The 26862-nt window shown below is 40.3% G+C and overlaps 2 protein-coding genes across 9 annotated transcripts in view; both read right to left on the bottom strand.

The window, feature by feature from the left end:
- Nucleotides 1-26862, bottom strand: part of TASOR (transcription activation suppressor) — a 92080-nt gene that overhangs the window by 31928 nt on the left and 33290 nt on the right. For 7 of the 8 annotated variants that reach the window (XR_010909147.1, XR_010909148.1, XR_010909146.1 and 4 more), the window contains exons 17-23: nt 18843-18899; nt 4791-5734; nt 2850-2972; nt 2484-2643; nt 927-1035; nt 305-483; nt 62-217 (exon numbers count right to left, since the gene is read on the bottom strand). Coding sequence is in view for 4 of the 8 variants with exons in the window: in XM_067463533.1 (XP_067319634.1) it covers nt 62-217; nt 305-483; nt 927-1035; nt 2484-2643; nt 2850-2972; nt 4791-5734; nt 18843-18899 (1728 nt within the window). In the remaining 4 variants the exon portion in view is untranslated. The remainder of the gene's footprint in view (nt 1-61; nt 218-304; nt 484-926; nt 1036-2483; nt 2644-2849; nt 2973-4790; nt 5735-18842; nt 18900-26862) is intronic. The other variant, XM_060766080.2, reaches the window with a different exon arrangement.
- Nucleotides 19708-25164, bottom strand: LOC137096035 (uncharacterized protein C6orf132 homolog). Its single transcript, XM_067463534.1, has 2 exons — nt 22921-25164; nt 19708-22167 (listed from the first exon to the last, which is right to left on the bottom strand). The coding sequence occupies exons 1-2, from the start codon at nt 24986-24988 to the stop codon at nt 19943-19945; spliced, it is 4293 nt and encodes a 1430-aa protein (XP_067319635.1). The 5' UTR covers nt 24989-25164; the 3' UTR covers nt 19708-19942.

The raw sequence follows: 26862 nt of genomic DNA, 5'->3' as shown, positions 1-26862 counted from the left end.
TCTACCAGCCCTTTCTTCTAGCTACTCTCATGAAAACAAAATCAAAGAAATGTGGTATTACCTGACTGTCTCTGAGGATCAACTGGGAGAGGAAGGCAGTTTTCCTCAGTGATCAGGTTATGGTAGCCAACAAGACTTCTAAAGTTCTGCATGAAGAAATCCACCGAAGCGACTACTATTCCGTTTTCAGCACAAGAGGTTGTTAACACATTCTTCTCTACATACAGAGAGAATGAATAAAAGTTGCTTCAATATATGCCAGAAATATATTTTTTTAATGATCATTTTCATAGTGATATTTTACCTGTCAAGAAGACAATGTGCCTCTGCTGTATATTCTGCGCTTGAAGTTTTATAAGGCAGTCTAATTCTGGAGGATTCCGAGTTTGAGAATCACAGCTATGGTACGACAGGATCTCAACCATATGCTTCTTTTGATACGTATTCAGAAGCGTCAGCAAATTAGTGGCATTGGCATTTGTTCTGCAGGGAAAGAATAAGGAGTCTTCTTTGTTTAAAAGCAGGTGTAATGGTTGTATTTTTCATAAAGTAGGGAAATGTAGACCAAGCAAACAAGCTAGACTCGTTAATTTTTCAGAAAAAAAATTACAAACTAGGTATATTAAAACTTTATGTGAAAGCAAAGCCTTGCCTAGAAACATGAAAAATGCATTTATGATATGGGGAAAAGAACATACTTTAAAATTTAAAAAATGGAGAGGAAGAACAAGCATAAATAATGAAGTATAAGAAAGAAAGATAATATCTAAGAAAATATATTTTTGGAATCACCGAATATAGATGCAAAACAACTGATGGAACAACAGAACCATGACTTGATTTTATCAGAGATATTCCTAAACTGAGCAAGTGACAGTATTTCATTATTTTTCTTTTATTTGGAATCATTAAGAAATAATACCCACCTTCCAAGTTCCTTCAATTTTTTCTGTATTTTGCAGTGAACTTTCCACTGCCACTTTCCATCAGGTGTGCTAAGCTCTTCAAGGAATTTCAGAAAACTACTAAGTTTATCTAATTTGGGAAACAAAAAGGTAAATGTGATGATGGCAATTATCTTAGATGATTATAAAGTGGATTAGGCGAATTCACAGATGTATAATATTCATGTCAATGTGTCATCATGTCAACAAACCATGTGCCTATGAATATTAGGGGAAGGGGAAGGAGGGAGGTTATTGCTGTTAACCCAAATCTGCGCACTTCTCAATGTATACTATTGGGCACCTAAGAGACAAGCTGTTTGCACCAAATGAATTTTTGTCTGTACTATTCAAGTGCTCAATGTCAATTCAAGTTGAACATTTTTCTATTTTCTTTTGTTTCATTGCAACTTTTCTCAGCTCTTGGTATATCTATTCAGGTCATTCATAATATTCCTGTCTCCAAAGTGGAATAGTGTATGTGAGATTGCAAGCCCCTTTTCCTCTTCCCATGTGGAACCTGTCCCTCCTTTCAATATGTTGATTTAACCATTGTATTGTGTTACATCAACACCAGTGTTAACCATGATTAACCAAGATGTGAAATGAATCTATATGCATAGAAAAACCTGTGGCTGTTGATAATCTGAGCTAGTAAACATGTAGATTTCTCAACACTGCTTGATTAACACAAGCCAGGAAGGAAAGAGGATGGAAAGTAGGCACCTGAAACCCACTTCTGATCTCTATGGTTCAGACATCAAGAATGTTTCAGCTTAACATCTGAAACTATTCGCTATAAAAAGACTAACGGAAAAGTTCCCAACTTGAATGCCATTTTAAACATATATTTATAATAAATAATACGAAACCTATGCCACTGAAACCTGTAGTCCTATAGTTGGGTCTGACTTGTTTTTATGTCTCTACAGTATTTAGATTGGAGGCACCCTGTACAACATTTATAAATGGCTGAGCAAAGTTTTCAAAATGAATGCCCTTTAGTGATGTAAAATGTCAGTAAGTCTTAAATCATTGGTATTTCATTTCTCAAAAGCCTCAGACAATATGTGCCAGCAATGTTCAGGAATGTTCAGGGATTTATTGGACAAAAAATGTAAAAAAACAAAATACTCTCCGTGTTATGTATTGCCCTTGTTTTATCTGTCGACTTATGACAACTTCATGAATTTTATAGGGTTTTCTGAGACAAAGTATACTCATATGTGATTTTGTCAGTTTCTTCTTCTGGAATATAGTCTGTAAGAACTGGTATTAGTTGGCAGCCTCCTTTCTCAGTACTAACCAGAAATGCCCATGTTTAGGTTCCAAAATAAAAAGGTATCTGGTGCCGCCTTTAAGGTGTAGAATGTTTTACACAGGAGATTTCCATAAGAATATTTTAAAACAAACAAAAGTAAAATTACGGACATATCAGGCTAACTGCACACAGACTTTAAATTGACACATTATGGATCTGAAATTTTTTCACATTCTTCCCTTTTTTGTATTGAATATAAATGTGTCTGTCCATCTTACCAACTGTCACAGATTCTGGATTGAGAACCGATTCATCAGAGACAATGAAGCCACCAGAAACAAATAATTCATTGTAAGTGTGATTTTTTACATCATCCAGACTGTCAACACCAGCAAAGTTGACACATGGAAGCCTCTTCAAAGTTACTAAACATGGTATCTATTTAAAGAAAACGTGTGGTCAGAATTAGACAGTACTAAAAAGAAATCAAATTAAGGAAGTATATATTGCCTACTGCACTTTCTTAACACTACTAACACAAATGATTCTGGCTGTGAACGCCAATAAATGAATAATCAACATTCAGATTGCCTGGGACAACAACAAATTGCAAAGCCATCTCAATACCCAAGAGTTTTACGTACCTTATGAATTAGATTGGCAATATCTTCATTTTGAATAATAATAAGCAATTTATCCAAATCAGCTCTTCTTCTTAAGAACTGCTCAGGATGGCACTCTGTATTACCTAATTTAGTAAGATATTCCTAAACCAAGCAGAGAAACCATTAAACTAATATAATTCATTCAAAATATCCACCACATAAGAAAATGAACTTGGTATTCATTAAATTTAGTAAGCAGCTCTATATACAAGGAGATAATTTAGTAAAACAGCACACGGCACCCTTTGAAAACTATAATTACAGCATTCTGACTAAAGACGGAACACATTAAGACATTTTAAGGGGGACACACGACATTTTCCATTTTATTCTGGGGAATGGTACAGAAAAATGGGGGGAGGGAGTCAAAATTAGCATCAGTTCATGATCGAAATATACTTGCTTACTTTAAGAATATAAAACGTGTGAAGAACAGCATGATGCTTGTACAGGCAGTCCCCGTAATACAAACATCCGAATTACAAACATCCAATAGTTTAGAACAGGGGTGAGCCAACAGAAAGTGAGAGGAAACTTCCCCTTGGAAGGAAAATTTACTCCTGAGAGAGTTATCATGGGGAAAAGATGTCTCCACTGAAGCTTTCACACCAATCCTTGTTTCCACAACAAGCTATTTTTTTTCAAAATCCAATCATCATACAGACAGAAAGTGAGGTGAAATCTTTTGAACAGGGGCACAAACAGCAAAACAAACACCACAGGGGTGTTAACCCCTATGCCATCGAAAGCTTGTTTCTCTCTCTCTCTCTCTCTCTCTCTCACACACACACACACACACACACACTAGTTTTAACTTGGAACTGCCTGTATCTATGTGGGATACATTTTTAAAGAAATTTTATTAAATTTTTATATAGAATACAACGAAAGAGCGAGAACAATAAGGTATAGAAATGTATCCCACTTTTCTATGTGGGATACATTTCTGAACTTATTATGGGAACAGGAAACTGTGGATAACAGTGAACACTATTCAAATGAATGACTTCCACCCAAATACCTAGAACATTCCTAGAGAACATATTTTGTTTGATGAAGGTAGCTGGATCCATGGGTACAGCAATCATACTGCATAACATGATTTGGCATAAAAATGCCATTGACAAATTCGGTTTATTCAGAAAATAACAGCAAAATCATTTTTTTAATTTAATTTTTTCTTACAAAGGTAGGTATAAACTTCTGAAGTTTAAGAAAATTCATTTTGGCATGCAAAATCAAGCAAAACAAAAGCCACTATCAATATTATCAATATTTGCAAAACCAAATTATTTCATGTTTTACTCTTCAAAATAAAATGTATTCTTCTCGTTCCTTAATGCATCTATTTGAAACAGGTGTTTTAAAGACTAGTTATGTAACACACTGTAAAGTTTTCTTGAGTTTTAAGAACTATGCTAACATCGTGTATACAAATTATTAAGTACTAATTTAAAGTAAGATCCTGTAACCGTGGAACTTGTATCTACGGTTTCACTTTCCTGCGCCCAAAGAAAAATTGTCATTCTAGGAATGTTTGGGTCATCCAGGGCAATTCTATGGCATATGATGGGACCAGAATTCAGGTAATATAATGGTGTTCTGTTGTATCCACAGTTTCAGATAATGGTGATCTGGCCAAAAATGTAACCCCAGCGTACACTGGGGTCTCACTGTATTACTATTATTATGTCTCTATCATTTCCCAAATATATCACATAGATGGTATACCAAAATAACATTGAAATCAGGATATAAATTACAAAGCACACAACAAGCAAACATGTGAACAGAGAACTTTCTCGCTTAAACTTTTCCTATTTGTACTCACTGAGCGCAACTGTATTTCCTCAAATACTCAGGGGAAGCATACAAATGACTCACATGCGCACACAAGCTTCATAAGAAAGGAAAACATACCTTTATTTCTTTACAAAGTGTGCTCTCGTGCTCTTCATGGATGTAAAATTTCACAGTGTTTTTTTGTACATCTTGCATTATTTTGACAATGCTGTCAAATACTTCAGGTTTTAACTGGCTTATAAGGCCAACCACAGCCGTCTTGGGTGTAACCTTTGAATTATCTGCCACCTTTGACATCTTATCTGTCTGCTGCGCAGGGTCAGCACTACAGACATTTGTTTCTGCTGCCAAGTTCATTTCTATGTTGGCACTCAGTGGGCTGTGTTCTTTTCCTGTGTCCAAGGTTGCTAAGTGATCCTGTTCATCAATGAATGAATCTCTTTCCACTTTGTTGCATGGTGGCTCTGGAAATTGCGCCACATCAAGGTCACCTGAAAGAGGCTCAATCTCTTCTGATGGCAGATTCAATTCAGTATCATCTGAGTCATTTACCAGTTCAGAATTGCCAGTAAGGGGAACACTCTGGATGCCACATGAAGCTGACAAAATAACATTGTTGAGATTTTCACTCAGTCTTTCTACATATTCTTGGACAGCAATATCCGATGCCTGTAAACATATATATTCAGAAAGTCTCATAACTCTTTCCTTGGCTGAAATAACAGGTCTGGATATTCTACTGGCATAAATAATATTCTTCTTCTTCAACATCTCCTGAATTTTACTGGTAAATAGAGTGTATTCTTCTAATATTGCTGTTTCTATTAGTCCACTTATGGAATTCGACACACAGTCATTTGTCTCAGTTTCAAACTGTTCTTCAAATTTTGTCTCTTGCTCTGTATTTACTTCATCTTCTAATCTTCTCTCCTGTGAGTCTGAAAATGCAGAGCATGTAGATGGATAATCAGAATTTCTTCGCCTAATAATTACACGTGGATCATTTTCAGATGCATCCTTTGGTGGTGAATAAGCCAACAATTCATCTCGAGATTTCAAGCCTACAAAGGAAGAGTCAACCTTATGTCATCTTTAAAAACATCAAACGCACTCCTTAATCATTTACACTGTCAAACCCAACGGATTCTGCTTAAGTGCACCTTAATGATCAGTACTTTACTTATATAGGTATTTATAAGTATTAATAAAATTAAATACTAATTTGCTATTTCCAAATATAACTCATTGCAATGTACATAAAGAAACAGATGCAACAAAAAATCTCAGGCAATTTATGAACTGCTGTTTCAGTCAAGTCATATCTAATTCTATGTAAAGCCATTATACAACATATTGGACCCAGGATAAGAATCCACACTACAGCTGTTTCCCTGCTAAGCATTCTGCTCAGGAACCAAACAGAGAACATGCTACTAACAACTTTAAAAGCATGGTATTTGCTATAGCTAGATGACCTAGAGATTACAATTCTTCCAACTACTATGTATCTACACATGCACTGTATTCCACCTAACCTAAGGTGCCACCAACCTATGCTGCAACACCATCACCCATTTTGAAGCTTTAATTTTTTTTTGGGGGGGGGGGGGTTCTTATAATATTTTTTAGAATAATACCATGTTTTTGCTTCAACCTGGAATTTATTTTGTCTGCATATGTCTTTTTTTTCTAGCTGCAGATAAAATGGTGGAGGCCAGCGGAGCCATTTGGGGCTGGAACCCTTCCTCCTCCTCCCTCAGGGGTAAGGTAGTTTGAAAAGGAAAGCCCCCAAATCATAGCCATTTAAGGCTGGACACCTTCTTCCTTCTCTCTTGGAGATAAGCCAAATGAAAAAACCTCAACAAATCTAAGGTGCCATTGATTGTAAGGCGCACCCTGTTTGCTGGAGTCCCTAACACAGGAAAAGTGCACCTTAGAATTGGTGGAATACAGTGTGTGTCTGTGTGTATGATTTTAAACTTAACTTGTGTGCATATTAGTTGAGCCATCCAATTCTGCATATATTCCTAATAAGCTTAGGTGCCTCAGTTAATAAAGCCTCTGGCAAAGAGGGGTTTTTTTACACTTGTTGAAGTCTCTTTTTTCATCTATTGTCTAGTTGCGAGTCTTTTTAACAGTAGTGGTACTAAGAGGGAGGTGAAGGAGGATTGGAGAAACCTAACTTGTTGGGTTAAAGCAGAATGTCTGCAATTAATAATATACTTTTCTCTCTGGGAAATAATGGGATTCTGATCTAGCTGATCCAACTTTAGTCCTAAAATAGTGATCTCAAACTTTAGTCCCCCATGTGTTTTGCACTGCAGCTCCAAGAAGCTTCAGTTGCCTTGGTCAATGATCATCGATTCTGGGAGCTGAAGTCCAAAACACATGCAGTTTGTAAAACACTGACCTAAAACATGTAAGATATGTTGCATGTTTTAGGACAGTATTACTAAGCACTGCACAAACAACCAAACAGAGAGAAACAGGAAGAATAGGTAAGCTTGCCTCATCAGATACCCCCAGCCTAAAAATCTGCCCATCAAAATGGAAAAATTGAGAATGATAAAGTCATCCCTGAATTCATTTTAAAAACAGCTTTCACAGTCTTTAGAAGATTCAAAATATGTTGTTTACTTATGCAACACTTACTAGACCTGATTGTTTAATTTTGCATGTATCTAATGTTAGTTTGAAACAAACAGCTTGCTAAAACACATTGAACAGCTCTTCTTTTCTGTGGTTTAGGAACCTACTCTTCCTATCTTATTTTCCCCCTGTGGTACTAGATTTTCAGTTAAAGAGGGACTATCTCTAATCATCTCTACTTTGTTATAACTGAAGTATATCTGTAAGCATTATCGCTTGCAGTTAAGTGATACAATCAAAAAGTTATTCATACACATCAACAGCTGTTACATTAGTAAAATAAGAGCTTTTGCTACTCTAACTTTAACAAAAGGACTGTTTGATTAGCAATTATTTACTTTACTGAATGCACAAAAACATTCATTGTCAATAATACAGTATACTGTAAAATAGTATGTGAAAATCTTTTGGACTAACTTTTGTTACAAGGAAGTAAAAACTGCATTAGAAACTTTCAAATAAATCTGCAGAATATGAGTAGAACATTAAAAAAATCCAATGCTATCACACATCCTTTAACAGGAGTATTTTTTCAAGGGGAGAATCATTTTTAAAAAATCATTTTTATTCAAGAAAAAAAAACCCCAAAATAAAACAAACAAGCTTTTTAGGTATACAACTACACAACTACATTCTATCCATTATAACTAAACGGCAACTGGAAAAAAACCATACAAAACAAAACAAAAAGAACTGTAAACTTCCTAATCTGATAGTTATTGCCCTTACTGATCTTCTCCCTTTAAATCATAATATAACCATACTTCTACTTTAGGCAATTGATAAATGCCCCCACTGTTGTTACAAAATTGTGATGAACAGTTCCTGAACTTTTTTTTTTAATCAATCAAATATTTCTTTTTAATCAACAGTCAATTCATCAGCTCATTCACAGGTCTTCACTAGCTGTTATTCTTGCGTTGGGGTAACTAGTTTCTTTCACTTTGGGGCATTTAGGAATATGCAATTATTGTAGCCGTTATCATATAATGTATCATTCCCCCAATTTTTAAAAAATGACCACCCAGCACCCCCAACAAATAAAACTATGGCCTCATCTTAAATTTAGCCTTAATAATATCTTTTGAGTGCAATATTTCTGGGCCTTTCTGCAAAACCACCGCATGTGATACTGGGTTCACATTTTCAACAATTGTTTGGGCTGCCCTTTTACATCTTAAAAACCCCTTCCAGTGTTGAATACATGTGTGCATCATCTTATAAAAAATATTTTAAACCATTACTCAAAGTAAACTTCAGACTCTTTACTTACACCTTCTCCCATGGTTTCAACTGTATTTGTATACCTGCTGTATTTCTAAGATGCACTTTTTTCCTATATAAACATCTCTAAAAACGGGGTGTGTCTTAGAATTGCAGGTGTATCTTATGTATATTGTTGATGCTGGTGGTAGCGAAATTAGGGTGCATCTTATAATCGATGGCATCTTACAATGGAAGAAATACCACATATTTTGAGCCCATTTGACCATACAATCTTTCACTTGTTTCTACTCCAGTCAATATTTTAACAGCAATGTATATGTTTGAATAATCATATGCTCATCACTTGAACACAGTAAATTTCCATATTCTAATTTAACTGTGTCAAGTACATTTTTAATCCCATCTTTAATCCCACGTTGTTTGTTGATTTGTCTGTAGGCAAACCAATGCATTGAATAAGCCTCCACCATTAAGTCACCTCTCACTTATAGCCACCAACATTGCATCTGCAAAGAACCGCGCCCAAGAGAGCTGTTTCGAGTGGTTAGGGAAGACACTGATATTCTGGATCCATTTCAAACTGGTTTCAGGACTGGTTACGGAACAGAAATGGCACTGGTTGCCTTGCTGGATGATCTACGAAGAAAGCTAGACAGAGGGAGTGTATCCCTGCTGGTTCTCCTGGACCTCTCAGCGGCTTTCGATACCATCGACCACGGTTTCCTTCTGGGCCATCTCTCTGGGATGAGGCTTGGAGGCACTGTTCTGCAGTGGCTCCGGTCCTTCCTGGAGGGGTGGACCCAGATGGTGGAGCTGGGGGACTCCTGTTCAACTCCCTGGCTGGTGGCCTGTGGGGTCCCTCAGGGTTCAATTCTGTCACCCATGCTGCTTAACATTTACATGAAACCGCTGGGAGATCAACAGGAGTTTTGAAGTTCAGTGTCAAATTTATGAGGATGACACCCAACTCAATTACTCCTTTCCATCAAATGCCAAGGATGCTGTTCTGGTCCTGAACCGGTGCCTGACTCAGTAATGGACTGAATGAGGGCCAACAAGCTGAAACTAAATCCAGACAAGACGGAGGTACTTCTGGTCAGTTGTAAAGCAGATTGGGGTGTGTGATTACAGCCTGTGTTGGATGGGGTCGCACTCCCCCAGAAGACACAGGTCTGCAGTCTGGGGGTGATCCTAGACTTAGCCTTGGAACCCCAGATGTCAGCGATGGCCAGGAGCCCCTTTGCACAGTTAAAACTGGTGTGCTAGCTGCACCCATGCCTTGAGACGCCTGACTTGGCCATGGTAGTCCATGCTCGTTTGGACTACTGCAACACTCTCTACATGGGGCTGCCTTTGAAGATAGTTCAGAAGCTTCGAATGGTCCAGAGATCGGCAGCCAGGTTACTAACCGGGGCACCATTCAGGCAGAGAACCACTCCCATGTTGCGGCAGCTCCACTGGCTGCCACTCTGCTTCCGAGCTAAATACAAAGTGTTGGTTCTTATTTTTAAAGCCCTAAACGGCTTAGGTCCAGACTATTTGACAAACTGCATCTCCCTCTACAGACCAACTTGGACACTGAGATCATCAGAGGAGGTCCTCCTCTAAGTTCCATCCCTGTCCCAAGCATGGCTGGTGAGAACGAGGGAAAGGGCCTTCTCCGTGGCTACCCATCTCTGGAACTCCTTTCTTAAGGAGTTAAAGATGGCCCCCTCCCTCCTCGCTTTCAAGAAACAGCCGAAGAAATACCTTTGCTCACTGGCTTACGAGGAGGAGGAATAGTAGTTGGTAATACTACCATTATACCTCTGATTAATAGTTGCCATCCATATCCTTGCCCTGCTCACCCCACCAGCTCAATAGATATCTTAAGCAATGATTAATTGATTTGCCTCAAGGAAATGAGAATTTTTTGTTTCCATTCAATGTTTGATATTTTGTCTTTTGTTTGTTATAACAGGCTGTGTTTTTTATTTAATTTTAGTTTGTTAAGTTATAATTTGTGTTTACATATGTTGGGATGTTAAAATTTTGCTAGTATGGATGTATTGTTGTTGTATTTGGGGATTGAATATTTCCCTTTTATATTTGGAATCTGCCCTGAGACCCTTCAAGGAGATAGAGCAGAATATAAATAATAATAATAATAATTATTATTATTATTATTATTATTAATTATCTTCAATCCATCTTTAAAAATCTTCACAGATCAGCCAGTTTTAATCTAAAGGAATTTCTCTTCTGAATAATGCTTAATGCAGAAAGTACCATAAAGGCAACTTTAAATAAAAATTATTCTTATATCTATTCCAAATTGTAATCTCCCTATGAAATGATTATTAAAATGGCTTTCACTTTATCATACCAAAGAAAGGCATATACCTCAAATTTCAAACTGGCACTGTCTAGTTAAAGTATTTTTTTTTCCAATACTGACTAGTTTTTTTGTCATATCAAAGACCAAGTATAATAATACATTTCCAGGTTGGGCAGACACATACCACCATTTTTCTTATCACTTTCAATATCTTGAATCTGATTCTGGATTTCTTCCCTTGCCAAATGAAATGTAATAGGTAATTTGCAATTGTTTGAATGGAATGTCGTTTAGTAAGATTGGTAAAGACTGAAATAAAAACAACAGAACATTCATCTTAATTAATGAAATCCTATCCACAAGCAACAGTTTTAACTCATTCTATCTTTCTATGTCTTTTTTGATGTAATTTCATATTTTACCATAATTATCACTTATCAAAGTGTAATTTTGGAATTATTTTTTCCTACCACATATTTTAATTTTATGAGCAAACTGGAAGCCCAGTTTCTCCCTTAAAAATTTTGTTCCTCTTTGGTCATATTCTTAGTCAGAGCAGCTGTTTTATTCTGGCTGGTTTTAAACCCTAACAATTCTCCATGTTCCTTCAGGATAAAGTTCAAAATCTCACCAAGTGTAAAGTATATGCTAAAATACTACATTTTCAAAAGACTATTAATTTATTTGTGTTATCAGTTTTTGATAAAATTCTGACTTTTCTCCTGAAGGTGCATAGATATGAACTCTCATGGGTTTTACCCCGTTATAGCTGTATCTCCACCCCAAAGTTTTGTCCATTATTATCCTGAAAGATCCTTTTGTTCACATATCTCTTATTTACATAAATTACTTCTCTGTTTCCTATCTATCAAAACTGAAAAATGGGGCCCCCGTTTCAAATTTAAAAGCAATCTGTCATCTCTCATCTTAATGACTCTCCTGAAGGCATAGAACAACTTACATTTTTCAAAGAAGTAAAATATCTGTTTTTGTTTATGGGACTCATTTATCCCCTGGATATTCCAAGCCATTAATTTTACAGCCACCCGTTGCCTTTATCAGTATTACAGTCAATTTCCATTTCAGCTTTTCCATCTGTATCTGTATCTTCCTTGTCATCCTTTGTTATCTTCTCCAGTTTTGTCCTCTTCTTTTCGTTTCCTCTGGTGTGTGTTGAATCTATCTCCATATTTAAAGAATTCTTCCACTTTTTGCACTGTGTTTAATCTAAGTCTCTTTTAATTAACTCTGAGAAAGACTCCCCTCTATTTTTTCCCAAATAAATGATATCTTTTGCCTACTTTGTGACAAAAAAGTATAATACTTCCTTCAAAATTCTGTAGAACCAAATTACCTGGACATTTTGACAATCAGGGATCTAATAAAATTAACCACTACATCTCAGGGCAATTTTTGCTGGCTTGCCACGTAAGAATCCTGCCAATAGATCTTGTTGATCTCCCAGCTGAAATCTTTATGTGGAAATTCCAGAACATCAGCGAAAGCTTCAATCATTTTACTGTGAATATCCTCCATCTGCATTTCAGGTTGGCCCCAAACTCTTGTGAGTTTCTCGTCTTTGAGGTATAGAATTATCATTGTATCCAGCATTTTCTCCTCATGCTTTAATTTCTCTGTAGTCTCCTCCAAAATCTGAGTCTTACTTTCAAATTTCTTTAATTCTGATGCACTCAAGTTAGCTTTCCAGTCAATCTTTCTGAAGAATTACATATGTCTTGCAAAACAGCAAAGAAATATTTCCTTGTCATCTTCATCTCATCAATAAAAGGCTATTTCAGTTGGTTTAGTGGGTTAATCAAAAGGTATTTTTCTAGCTAATTTGATAAGCATGTGTATTGAAATAATTTAAACTTTCAGTATAATCCAAAATTAGTAGTCTGACATTTATTTTGACAGCAGTTGTTTTTAAAGTGACTAGAACTTTTCTTGCAATAGTATCTCATGGTAGTGTTGCAGTGTAAATTTTTCTACTACCTGTTTCCCTATAAGTCTCCCAATATTCAATATTTAAACATTAGTTTCCTGTTGGTTTTCCGCATGAAAACTCTTTGTTGTTATGGGTATGCATATCGTAAAGGACCTTTAACTCTTTGTTGACAACTTACTATTATTAGCAGTCATGAGATTACTTCAGCTTTAATGGGCTTTCTTTTAGGTCTAAGGTACTATTATATAATTAATGCAAGTTTTTCCCCCCAACAATTTCTAGCCAGTTTTGCTGATTTTTATTTTAAACTTTAAATAATATCTTTCCTCATGTCTCCAAAAAATAGGGGGAAAAATCCAAAAAAAGTTAGTTGTCCACCGGACATGAGCTTGTCACTAAATAAATCTTACAGATTTCATCATTAAAGTAAGATTTTTGCATTGCTTGTGTTAAAAACACAGCAACCAGATGTAGTGGATATTAATTCACAGTTCCCCCTACCTTCTTGTGTCCTGCCAAGACAAAGTCTCAGTAGTATCACAGGCAGAAACTGACCCACTATAAATAACCTCTGAGTTTCCAATACTAAGGGGATAATTGCCACCTGTCCGAACTACCACTGGTGTATTCCGCATATAGTGGCTTTCCCCTTGGGAGCCTCGAAGATTACCAGAACAATGGCAATACAGAAAAATAGACTCAGAAAAAAGTCATTTTAAACTTTCTCCTTGATAAAAGATGTCCTGTCATGGCACACGTCTCAGAGACATATGAGGTCAGTAAAGGCTATGAGTAAGAACCCAATGGACCTGGTCTGTTAACAAAATACAAATGAAGCCGCACTAATTACCCATTTTTAAAGAAGAACCAGAGATTTAATCTTTAACCTTGTGAGTAGTTCTTTTCTGATGGTCATTTAATCTCCCATTTGGAGCCTCATTCTATTTGTCAATATGTGTGAGTAAAACAAAATTATCGAGCAGTGTTTAAAAGCAACCTAATTTAGCAAGTGGTTGTAAGAGGATGCTCCTCAACTAAGCTGATTAACTAGTGGGACTTAATAACAAAAGACTAAGAAAACTTGAAAGATTGGACTTAGTAATAAACTATGTGATCAACAAAGAGTTCAAGACTCTGTGGCTTTTACTGTTTACTTTACATTCAAACACATTCAACCGTAACATGTTTTCCCAGATGTAAAAGGGCAGCACAACCAAACGTTGGAAAGAGAATGAAAAAGAATTTACACTGCAGTTCCACCATGCTTTTAAGCAAAACTGATGCAGTACATCCTTGATATTTTAGATCAACTAGTAATCTAAATGATTTCAAGGTAAATAGCTCTTAAAGAAGCCTGAGCGTTCATGGATCAACAAAACAACTAAACAAACTCATGAGAAAGGACCGGACTGATGTTATAGAACTCCAATATGCTGATGACAATGTTGTCTGTGCACATTCTTAAGACCTACAAGCCACTCTAAACACCTTTGCAGAAGCATACAAGCTCGGCCTTTCACTGAACATCGATAAAACCAAAGGACCGGACTGATGTTATAGAACTCCAATATGCTGATGACAATGTTGTCTGTGCACATTCTTAAGACCTACAAGCCACTCTAAACACCTTTGCAGAAGCATACAAGAAGCTCGGCCTTTCACTGAACATCGATAAAACCAAAGTCCTCTTCCAGCAGTCACCACCCAAGCCCTCTCCAATGCCAGAAATACAGCTTAATGGTGTAACATTAGAAAATGTTGACCATTTCGCTACGTTGGCAGCTACTTCTCCATAAAAGTCAACACTGACACTGAAATGCAACACCACCTGAGATCTGCAAGTGCAACGTTCTTCCGAATGAAGCAGAGAGTGTTTGAGGACCAGGATATCCATAGGGATACCAAGGTGTTTGTTTATAAAGACACTGTCCTCCCAAACCTGCTATGTGCCTGTGAAGCGTGAACTGTCTACAGACGTCATACGCCAACTCCTGGAACGATCCATCAGTGCTGCCTCCAAAAAATATTGCAAATCTCTTGGGAAGACAGGCAGACAAATATCAGCGTGCTGAAAGAAGCAAAGACCACCAGCATTGAAGTGATGCTCCTCCACCATCAACTCCGCTGGACTGGCCACTTTGTCCGAATGCCCAATCACTGTCTCCCAAAGCTGTTACTCTACTCCGAACTCAAGAACGGAAAACGGAATGTTGGTGGACAGGAAAAGAGATTTAAAGATGGGCTTAAAGCCAACCTCAAAAACTGTGGCAGACACTGAGAAGTCTTGGCCCTTGAGCGATCTAACTGGAGGTCGGCTGTGGCCAGCAGTGCTGTCGATTTCAAAGAGGCACGAATGGAGGGTGAAAGGGGGAAACGTGCCAAGAGGAAGGCACGTCAAGCCAACCCTGACCAGGAATGCCTTCTGTCTGGAAACTGATGTCCTCACTGTGGGAAAAGACGCAGATCAAGAATAGGACAGATCTCAAGATAGGGGAGAATTTCACGAGAGCCACAGGCCTTCTAGAACAGCAGATGTGATGGTTAATTTTGTAAGATCACAGATTCTTGATCTGACTCTACACCAACTGAATACGTTGATGAAGAGATATGGAAACATGACCAACACGTATCAGCTGGAAGAGAAGAAAAGAAAAAGCATACAGAGAAGAAGAAAGTGACAATAATGATTGTTGAAGATTTGTGCATTAGACAAACTGACTAGGATGACTAAGGAGAAATATTTGTCCAACTTCAAGAAAAACTGGGATTTCTAGGTTCTTGTGGGTTTTTTCGGGCTATAGGGCCACGTTCTAGAGGCATTTCTCCTGACATTTCGCCTGCATCTATGGCAAGCATCCTCAGAGGTAGTATCTCCTGACGTTTCTCCTGACGTTTCGCTTGCATCTATGGCAAGCATACCTCTGAGGATGCTTCCATAGATGCAGGCGAAACATCAGGAGAAATGCCTCTAGAACATGGCCCTATAGCCCGAAAAAACCCACAAGAACCTAGTGATTCCAGCCATGAAAGCCTTCGACAATACACTAAACTGGGATTTGTTTATTGCTTTTGTTATAATAATAATTGAGGCTTTTGGCAATTGTGAGATTTATGAAGTAGCAGTGCTATTAAAAGCAGAATGTGAATATACAATATAATTTAAAGAGAGTAGACCAATTTGAGTAATACCATCAGATAGTGAGTGAATGCATCCAAATAAGCGTCCCAACCTGCCTATTCGAAAAACAAGTTTGCTGTGCTTTGTTGAGGAAGGCTACTTTCATTTTTTTTTAAAAAAACTTTTATTCTTATGTGAAAAAGCATACAGCCTACAAAATTCAACTATCAAAATACAAATATTATTTCCCTGATCCCACCACCACCCCATTCCCACCTGTGAACCATTACCCAAGACTTCCAACACCACACCATATGGAACTTGTATCTAACAAAACTCTATCCTTATCATTATACTAATAAATTCCCTGTGCAGTTATTTCAAAATCTAATTTTGTTTCTTTTTTCAATACCCAAAGGCAAGTCTTCATTTTCTAGCGAACTTTTCATTGTTTCCTCCCCTTTGCCACTGGAGAGCTTGGCCATTTGAATATACTCAAATTCATTTCCTTCTCCAATGCTTAATAAGTAGTTCTTTTCCCCCCTTCCAAGACGTTGCTATTGTAATTCTCACTGCCACAAAACTGTACTGTCAAATTTCCTCATGTATTGTTGAAGGCTTTCATGGCCGGAATCACTGGGTTGTTGTAGGTTTTTTCAAGTTGTATGGGCATGTTCTAGAAGAATTCTCTCCTGACGTTTCGCCTACATCTGTGGCAAGCAACCTCTGAGGATGCTTGCCAGATGCAGGTGAAACATCAGGAGAGAATGCTTCTAGAACATGGTCATACAACCTGAAAAAAACCTACAACCAAATTTCCTCATCTTCTTTACCGATTCTCTCTTGAAACAAGTCCAACAGACACATTTCTGGGTTTTCCTTAATCTTTTTAGAAATCATTTTATTAGTTTCTTCCATCACCTTTTACCTCCTTACAGGTTCACCAAACATGGAAGGAGTCTTTCTGCATTTCCAACATTCCCCCCATTAGGTTTTCTTTTATCAATTTTAGTCATTAATTCAGGAGTTATATAGTGGACCCAACTATTGAAAATTTAAACCTTTTTTCCATAAGTATTTCCAATTATTCAAATCTTTATTTTTCGCTAATGCTCTGTCCCGGGAAATCAATACTTGTTTTGCTTGATTATCTTCCAGGTTATACTCTAGAATATATTTTTATAACCTGGAGATCAATCCTTTATTCTCTTTCTCCAAAATAATTCTCCAACCACCAATTTCATTTTGGTGAACCCAGTTTTTATGTCTTTCCTAAATATATCCTGTAGTTGATAATACTGAAACCTGTCATTTATCCTTAACTCTACTTTCTCATTTAATTCCCATTGTCCTTTTTCTTCCATTAGGTGTTCCCTATTAAGTTCTCAATTCCTTATTATATATTGGTTTTAACACTGCTTCCAGGGTTTTTTTGCTCCATCCCTTCCTTATATCTTTACCACTTCTTTAAAAGGCTAGCTCTTATTGGATGCCAATTAAAGTCTTTGTTAGCCTTATCTTTTCCATACCATAAATAGGCATGCCATCCCACTCTTAGATTATACCCTTCTAAACTGAGTAAAGCTCAATTTTCTAATTTTATCCAGTCCTTTAACCATCTAAAGCATGGGGCTTCATAACTGTATCTACGATCTGGAAGTGCTACTATTCCTCTGTTTTTGGCATCTATTAGATTCCTATATTCAATTCTAGCCTTTTCTTCATTCCATATAAATTTGACCAAATCCTTTATCGTAGACCTTCACTCCCTTAATTTATTTTTAAATTATGAAATAGAAAGATCATCATTTTTAGCGTGGCTATTCTTCCCAACCAGGGTAACTGAATCCTTTGCCATCTTTCTAGGTCTTTTTTTTTTACCTCCTTCCATGTCAGGAACATTCCTGGTGTCACATCCACGAACAAGACTCTTACTTAGGGCACCATTTGGAATGAAATGTTTACTATATCAAACACTTCCAAGACATAACAGATTATGGGACGACAAAAAGGTAGTCACCTTGCTATGTATAGTTCATTACTGTTTTCAAATACATAAAATTTGAAGAGAAAATCAATTCGACAATATTGGAACTTCAGCAATATATTGAATTCTCATGGCTTTAGCGTAATCTTGGCCAACAAAACTGGGCCGGTTCAAGAAAATTGTAGCTTTCACTTATGGAAGAAGCTTCTACCCAAATTTTGGGACACCTTACTTAAAGCCTGCTCATTAGGGTTCATTACAGTCCACTTCTGCCATTTGAACTACATGTATCTGAAACTGGATTTCCCACATTATGTGCTAGCACTCTAAAGAACAGTATAAATTTGCAGTTAAATGATTAAGTATATATATATTCTGTATACATGGTGTATAACATCATAAGACATCTTTAATATGTTATCTTATTATGTCATGTGACATATACTTGTATGACAATATTTAACAGCTGCTTTGTCACACAAGGTTGGCCAATCCAATAACAGAGCATGTTGTTTCAAATAAAGCTCTTCTATTCCTATTTGGATCTAGAGGTGTAGAATTTTTTACAGCCACACCCATCTACACATTATGAAGTATGAACAGGGAAAAGTTCAGTCTTCCTAATATTCTTGCACTCTAACTCTCAGATTCCTCACCACTGCCTCTGTTGGTTAAAGCTGATGGGAAATGCAGCTCAACAACATCCAGAAGGCAGAAATTCACTCATTCATGCCGTAAATAGGCTGTACTTCTCAAGTTTCAAACTCTGAATATACTTGCTTCAGTGGATTAATTTTCCAAGCTATATGTGAAATGACCAAACTGGTTCTCAGTCTCTCGTCAAAAATTCAATACAAAGAAAAGATTCTTCCCTACCTATTTGGACAGCAAAGGGCATAGGCAGTGAAGGCCAACCTTCTCACCTGTTTGGTTATCGCCATGCATTCTCAGTTGTTCCTCAGGAACTCTTCCTGCCCCTCCTGAGGGAGAGCAGCAGTTAGCAAGTTTAGAGTTTCTCAATATGCATTACGTATATCCTCTCATACATTTTAAGTGTTACAAATCTATTTAAAATAACCTACTTTAAATGGTTTAAGACTACTTATTGTTTTTAATTACTATTATCTTTGGACATTATAGAATTGTTTTTGTTCAACTGAATGTTTGAATTGCAGAGTTCCTTAAAATCTATTGGAACTGCAAAAACAGCAGAACAGAAATTCCCATTTTAACTATTTTAGGTGTACTAGAGTTTGAGTTACCTAATCATGTTACTGCTGCTTCCATGCCCATGTTTTGTCAACAACCTTTGATTCATGAATTTTAATAATGCAATGTGGCATTAATGGTAATTTATCCTACTTTTCACATAATCTTCTTTATAATCTATAAAAATGGCAAATACCACAAAAAGCAAGTAGATCCAGAATAGGTTTAAATAATATAGCAATAAAAAGTATTACCATTGGGGAAAAAATCAGTAAAAATGAATTCTTGAGAAACCAGCCTCAGAAGAATTACTCTTTTCTATTAGTCACTCCGTTTTAAATATTCAGAATAATTCTGTAATGTTTTGAAAAGATATGGTAACAGTTAACAAAAACTGAGTTAATCAAATAAATAAAGGTTGCTTACCTGTAACCGTATTTCTTCGAGTGTTATTCCGTGAAATTCGCACCTATGGGTTTTCCCCTGCGCCTGCGCAGCAATCCGGAAGTTCTAAAGATTTAATAGATTTTTAAATGATTATTTAAATGATTATTTGCGGACGCGGAAGCCCCGCCCATGTCCCCGCCCCCTTGGGCGCCCTTCGCCGCGGCGTGCGGCTCCTGGGTAGTTCCCCAGCGCTAAACAGCAGCCAGGCAACGGCATGACAGAGGGGAGGAAGGGCGGGTTGTGCGAATTTCACGGAATAACACTCGAAGAAATACGGTTACAGGTAAGCAACCTTTATTTTTTCTTCGTGTATTCCGTGAAATGCGCACCTATGGGTGAGATAGCAAGCTACTGACCTGGAGGTGGGTCATGCCACACAGGAAAAAAGAACTGCCCTGCCGAAAGCAGCGTCCTTCTTGGCATGTATATCCAATTTGTAGTGAGAGGCAAACGTGGAAGGTGTAGACCACGTAGCTGCTCTACAGATCTGGTCCAGCGGCACCCCTCGCAGGAAGGCTTGGGAAGTAGAGACTGACCGAGTGGAGTGAGCCACCAGATGAGATGGTGGTTCTTTTCCCGCCAATTGGTAGGCTAGGCGAATCGTCGAAACGATCCAGGAAGCCAATCCCTGTGAGGACACAGGGTGGCCCAGAGTGTCTTTCCTGTACTTTAAAAAGAGTTTGGGAGACTTCCTGTAAGAGGACGTCCTATGTAAGTAGAACGAGAGTGCTCTTTTAACATCAAGGGAGTGAAGGGTCACCTCCAACGGGGAGGTTGGATTTGTAAAGAATGCTGGTAAAATAATGTCTTCCGACATGTGAAACTGGGAAACAACTTTGGGAAGAAACGTAACGTCGGTTCGAAGGACGACCTTGTCATCATGGAACCTAATGTAAGGTGGGTCTGAACGGAGAGCCGTGAGCTCACTGCTTCTTCTAGCGGATGTAATGGCCACTAGGAATGCAGTCTTCCAGGAAAGGTGAGAAATCTCATTGGAGGCCATGGGTTCAAAGGGAGGTTTTGACAACTGGGATAGTACTAACTCCAAGCTCCATTGGGGGGCGGGAGGGGAGGCAGGAGGGTGGACATTCTTGTATCCTTTTAGAAACAATTGAACCAAATGGTCTTGAAAAAGGGACGGCAAGCCAGCTTTTCTACGGAAAGATGAAATGGCCGCTAGGTAGCATTTGACAGATGAGAGGGAGGAGCATTTGTTGGAGAGGTGTACCAAGAAATCTAGCACCACCGGGGTAGGTGCTGTAGTGGGGTTGTGTCCTGCCGAGTTTGCAAAGGATGTAAAGAGGGACCATTTGTAGTTGTATGATTTGGTAGTGTTTGGTTTGTGAGCGGCAAGAATTATACGGGATACTGCATCAGACAAGTTTATTGAGGCTTGATCCTCCACGCTGTAAGACGGAGGGATTGGAGGTCTGGGTGAAGCACCAGCCCGTTCTCCACCGTGAGGAGGTCCGGGGTGGGGTCGAATTTGAGGAATTGGCTGTTGGAGAGTAGGAGGAGTGGGGCAAACCAATGCTGGCGTGGCCACCACGGGGTGATTAGGATGCAGTCCGATTTGTCTTGGATTATCTTGGCTATGACTGGGGATAGGAGGGGGAGCGGAGGGAAGATGTATAGGAGGCCTGGTGTCCAGTGGAATAGGAAGGCGTCTCCGAGACAACCTGGGGATGCGCGAGGGTGGAGTCTTGCGCAGTAGAGAGGGCAATGAGTGTTCGAAGGGGAGGCAAAAAGGTCTATCCTGGGGGTGCCCCATTTGCGTGTGATGAGTTTGAATTGTGTTGGGTGGAGATGCCATTCGTGATTGTTTTTTGCTGTTCTGCTCAGGGAGTCCGCTAAAATGTTGTCCTGTCCCGGGAGGTGGATGGCTGTGAGAAGGACATTGTGTTGAATGCACCATTCCCAGATGCGTGTGACGATTGAGAGAAGTGTTTGTGACCTCGTTCCTCCCTGTTTGTTTATGTAGTATTTGACAGCTGTGTTGTCTGTCACTATCTGGACCACACGGTTGGATACAATTCGGACGAAGGCCCGAAGAGCTTTCTCCACCGCCATCATTTCGAGGGCGTTGATGTGGAATTTCTGGTCTTGTCGGGTCCAGTGCCCGCTGACCTGGAACCCCTTGAGGTGAGCTCCCCAACCCGAGTTGGAGGCGTCCGTCGTGAGGGACGCAGAGGGACGGGGTTGGTTGAATGGAATTCCCAAGAGAACATTGCGTGCTTTTGTCCACCATACAAGGGAGTGGAGGACAGAGTGGGGTGGATGAAGGACCCGAGACTGTGAGTCGCGGAGAGGGTCGAAGGTTCTGATGAACCAGTTTTGAAGGGGCCGCATTCGGAGGCGTGCGAATGGGGTCACGTTTGTGGTGGAGGACATGTGACCCAGGATGGACTGAATAGCCCAAGCGGAGGCCTGCTGAGAGTGTTGGAGGGTAGTAATGGCCTGTTTGAGGTTGGAAAATCGGTCTTCCGGGAGGTACGCTTTCTGGCGTATGGTGTCTAGGATAGCTCCGATGAATTGGATACGTTGCGTCGGTTGGAGATGGGATTTTTCCTGGTTGATAACCAGTCCAAGGACCTGTAAAAGAGATAAGGTGTAATGAATATCTTTACACAACTGAGGCCTTGAGGACGAGCAAAATAACCAATCATCAAGGTACGGAAAAACCGTAACGCCCTGTTGACGGAGATGTGCGGCTACAACGGCCATGCACTTAGTGAATACTCTGGGTGCCGTGGACAAACCAAACGGGAGAGAATTGAAGGAAAAATGTTTGTCCTGAACTGCAAAGGTCAGAAACCTGCGATGTGATGGTCTGATTGAGATATGGAAGTATGCGTCTCGTAGGTCTATCGTGGCTAGCCACGAGTTTTCAGGGATGAAAGGGAGAATGTTAGGTAGAGTGACCATGCGGAATTTGCGTGGTGTGATGAAAGTGTTGAGTCTACGGAGATCCAGAATGGGTCGAAGGCCACCATCTCTTTTATCTACTAAGAAGTATCGAGAGTAGAAACAGGTGGCGGTTGTGTGAGAAGGAGTGACAGAGATAGCTCCTTTATGAAGGAGAGAGTTTATTTCGTCCCAAATGGCTTGAGAGGGTTGAGTGAAAAGAATAGTGCCAACCTGTGGATAGGTATTGAACTCTATTGCATAACCCCTGTTTACTATATCGAGAACCCAGGTGTCTGTGGTTATGGATTGCCATTGTGGAAGGAATTGATGAAGCCTGTTTAAGTATGTAAGTGGGGGGGTGGGGGGTGAGGTGATAGGTAAAGGTGTGTCAAAAACGGCGTTTATTGGTATTGGAAGGTCTGGTACCACGGTACTGACCTCTGGAGGGAAGTGAAGGACGTCTTGCAGCTGTAGCTGGGGCGTATGGTCTTTGTCTGCCCCTGTAAAAAGAAGTGTTATAAGGCCTGTTATAAAACTGGGGCCGGTAGTAGTAGGAGCCCCACCTTTGGCGTTGGTAGGTGTAGGGCTGTTGATCATACTTGTATACAGTTTGTTTCATTTTGTGGGAATGCTCCAATTGTGAATCTGTTTCAGGGTTGAAGAGGCCCGCCTCATCCATAGGGAGGTTCTCAATGAGGGCACGTTGTGATTGGGAAAGAATTGCAGCTCTCAGCCAGGCGTGGCGTCTGAGAGCAACCGATCCCGCAATCAATTTGCCTGAGGTGTCAGCTGTATTTTTTGCTAGATCTTTCTGTAGTTTGGCTAACAACAGTGCTTCTTGAGCAAAGGCCTTAGCCAGCGGTTGCTCAGCTGGTGGTAATAAGTCTAAATATGGAGATATTTTATTCCAAAGTAGGGTCTGGTAGACACTCATATAGACTCCATAGTGTGCCATGCGGGCAAAGAGGCATGCTGAGGAGTAAAATTTTTTAGCCATAGAGTCCAATTTTCTCCCTTCTTTATCGGAGGGAGATGACTGGTTAATTTGGATTGGCTTTGGTTGAGCATCAGTTACTACAGAGTTTGCTTTGGGCATTTTGGATAGCCATGAAGCTGAAGATAAGTCAATACGGTACAAATTTTCTGCCCTTTTTGGGGTTGCTGGAACCAGGGACGGGGCAACCCCTGTATTTTTAAGGATTTTCAAGAGATAAGGCAGTGTGGGCAACACAGTGGATGCAGGTGCCTGTTGTTCAGTAGAAGTAAAGCATGGATCTGTGACTGTATCAGAAGGCTCTGGAGTGGTAAGGTTCAGGGTCCTTGCCAGCCTAATCATAAGGGCTGAGAATTTTTTAAAATCCTCTAGGTGCTGAGGTGATGGATCAGAGTCTGTTACCGGGTCCTGGATAACAGGAGTATCCTCATTGGACTCCAGATCAATAGTATCAGTCTCTGGTTGAGGAGGCATGCGAGGGTCATGAGGGAGTGATTGAGGATCCACCTCGGGGTGAAGGTCTGGTGGTTGAGAGAGTGTAGCCGTAGGTGGTGCACGAGGAGGTTGTGGGTACCTGGGGTCAGGGTATTGATAGGCATGGGGCCCCCTAAAATGGTCAGGGGGGGGAGGGTAGTAGAAAGGGTATGGGAAGGGAGGTGGAGGGGGGGGATAGAGGTGGTAAGGGTACTCCTGGTACCCATAGGTTTGATAGTGTTCAGGAGGAAGAGATCGCACCTTCTTGGGTGGAGGGTGGGAGGGGGTCGAGGGTTGGTTTGCATGAGGGGATGGAGAGCGCTGGCGGCGTCTAGAGGATTGCGCCGAAGTGCTTGGCTGTATGGGGGAAGGAGTTTCCCCTGGTACCGGTTGCGGAGAGTTTGGAGAGGGGGGGGGAGAGGTCTGAGAAGGAGGCAAGGGAGGGGGAGAGAGAGAGAGATCGGGTGGCTGCTCCGGCTCCAGGTGGGGGGCTAGGAGCTCGAGTGGAGGGAGGTGGGAGGGATCCTCCATTTCCAGCATGTTTGGGAGCGGTTCCTGCAGCTGCAGGGTGGAACCGGAGAGGTGAGGCACCGTTTCAAGGATAGGAGGACTCAAGGGCTGAACACCAGTGAGTTGCCGTCCCTTTTTCTGTTTACTAGGTTTCTCTTTCGTTTTTGCAGGCTTCGTGGCCTGTTTAGAAAGCTTTGCTTTTTTCCTCGGCTGCTCCTCAAGGGAAGCATTTGCCTGAGTAGAATCACGCCTATCCCCAACGCGTGGGGAGGGAGGCTGAGCAACTTCTTGAATCGGGGAGGATTGGGAGGGAGCGGGGAGCATCTGGGGCGCTAGGGCCCGTTCATACAACAAAGCTTTTAATCTGGCATCTCTGCCTTTGCGAGCCCTGGTGGTGAAGCTCAAGCAAATTTCACATGTCTGGAGGTTGTGAGTTTCTCCAAGACAGAGAAGGCATTTTGAATGCCTATCGGCCTCAGGGAGGTTAACTCCGCAGGCCGAACAATTTTTAAAGTAAAGGGAAGACATCTTAGCCTGTTCAGGAGAAAGAATAGTCGTGCCGGTCCGCGTTCAGGAGAGGAGAAGGTAGGTAGTCGAAAAACAGTCCAAAAGTCAGGGAAAGTGTAGGTAAATCGAAGAGCGAAGTCCGGAGATGCTGCCTGTTTGGCGCGGAAAAAGGAACTACCCAGGAGCCGCACGCCGCGGCGAAGGGCGCCCAAGGGGGCGGGGACATGGGCGGGGCTTCCGCGTCCGCAAATAATCATTTAAATAATCATTTAAAAATCTATTAAATCTTTAGAACTTCCGGATTGCTGCGCAGGCGCAGGGGAAAACCCATAGGTGCGCATTTCACGGAATACACGAAGAAAAAATAAAGATTACATTAAGTAGATGTGTCATTACGCATAGAGAGTTAGGGAATCATGTGACATAACTTTTCGGCATTTTAGATTTTCTGGATCCCTCCTTTTCAGTTTTCGTTCCCAGCTGATCCATGAAAAACAGTCTGATGAATGATGACAAATTGAAAAACAGACAGACAGACTTCAAAGAGCACCTGGGCCTTGATGTCCCATAACAGACCCCAAAAAGAACACCTCTCAGAGAAAAAGCAGCCGCATCCCAGATAACTGTGGATTCCTCATTTGAATTAACTCAAAACACACCTTCACAGTATGTGCAAAGCACCGTTGCATGTGCAAAGCACTGTTGGTAATGTTGGCAAACCAACAAAAAGTCCAATGGTGATCAGCCAGTGGTGACAGGGGAAGGACTGTGAAATCTGGAAGCCCCTAGTCACAGATTGGCACATGGGCGGTAGATATGGACTCAGCTGTTCTGCTTCAAGGTCCGAGACAATTGAGTAGTTCGACAGCTGTATCCATGAGTGAGCAGCCCTTTTTAGGATCCACTCTGCTCACCCCACACGGGGAAGAGACTACAAAAGGTGCCCTAAACATAGTCTGCCTCTCTTATCCCTGACTGGACTGCCACATCCAGAGGGATCACCACCCTGGGGCCAAAAAAGAAAAATGAACTTTAGAACATGGAACGTATGGACACTGTTGTATAATACCGACAGTGAACGCCCCGAATGCAGGACTGCTTTCATTGCAAGGGAGCTGGGACACTTTAACATCAACATAGCTGCACTTCAGGAGACCCGGAGAGCAGGAGAAGGACAGCTGAAGGAAGAAAAAGGAGGCTACACCTTCTTCTGGAAGGGACTGCCTGAATAATAACAAAGAATGCACGGAGTTGGCTTTGCTATCAGAAATGATCTAGTGAAGCACCTGACCGAAGCACCCATTGGCATTAACGAACGACTCTCAAACCTCCGAATTAACCTTGCCAACAGGCAACCATCGTAAGTGCCTATGCACCAACAACAGACGCTGATGAAGACATCAAGGAAAAATGTTACTATCAGCTGGACACCGTCCTATCAGAGATACCTAAGGAGGACAAAATCATCCTCCTGGGGGACTTTAATGCAAGAGTCGGACAAGACTTCAACTTGTGGCCAGGGACCATAGGAAAAGACGGGGTTGGAAACAGCAACTTGAATGGCATCCTTCTCACCAAATGTACGGAACACGACATTGTCATCACCAACACACTCTTCCGCCAGAAAAACAAGCTCAAGACATCATGGAAGCACCCCCAGTCAAGCATTGGCACCTCTTAGACTATGTAATTATACATGCCAGAGACTGCCGTGACGTGCTTCTCACAAGAGCCATGACAGGTGCTGATGACTGCTGGACAGACCACAGGCTAATCCGATCCACGATGGCTATCAAGACTGCCCCCAAATGCTGACTCCAAGGAAGAAAGACAATGCGCAAAATGAACAACCAAGCACTTCAGGAGCCCTCCAAACGAGCCACAGATACTTTTAT

Source organism: Anolis sagrei, chromosome 2 (assembly GCF_037176765.1).
Source record: "Anolis sagrei isolate rAnoSag1 chromosome 2, rAnoSag1.mat, whole genome shotgun sequence".
Classification (NCBI taxonomy): domain Eukaryota; kingdom Metazoa; phylum Chordata; class Lepidosauria; order Squamata; family Dactyloidae; genus Anolis; species Anolis sagrei.
This window is presented reverse-complemented; position numbering and strand designations above follow the sequence as displayed.

Excerpts from the sequence above, each read along its gene's own strand:
- LOC137096035 (XM_067463534.1), bottom strand. The coding sequence starts at position 24,988 with ATGTCTTCCCTTTACTTTAAAAATTGTTCGGCCTGCGGAGTTAACCTC. Across the intron at positions 22,168-22,920 it reads TCCTTCACTTCCCTCCAGAG|GTCCTTGGACTGGTTATCAA; the intron begins GTCAGTACCGTG and ends TCTCTTTTACAG.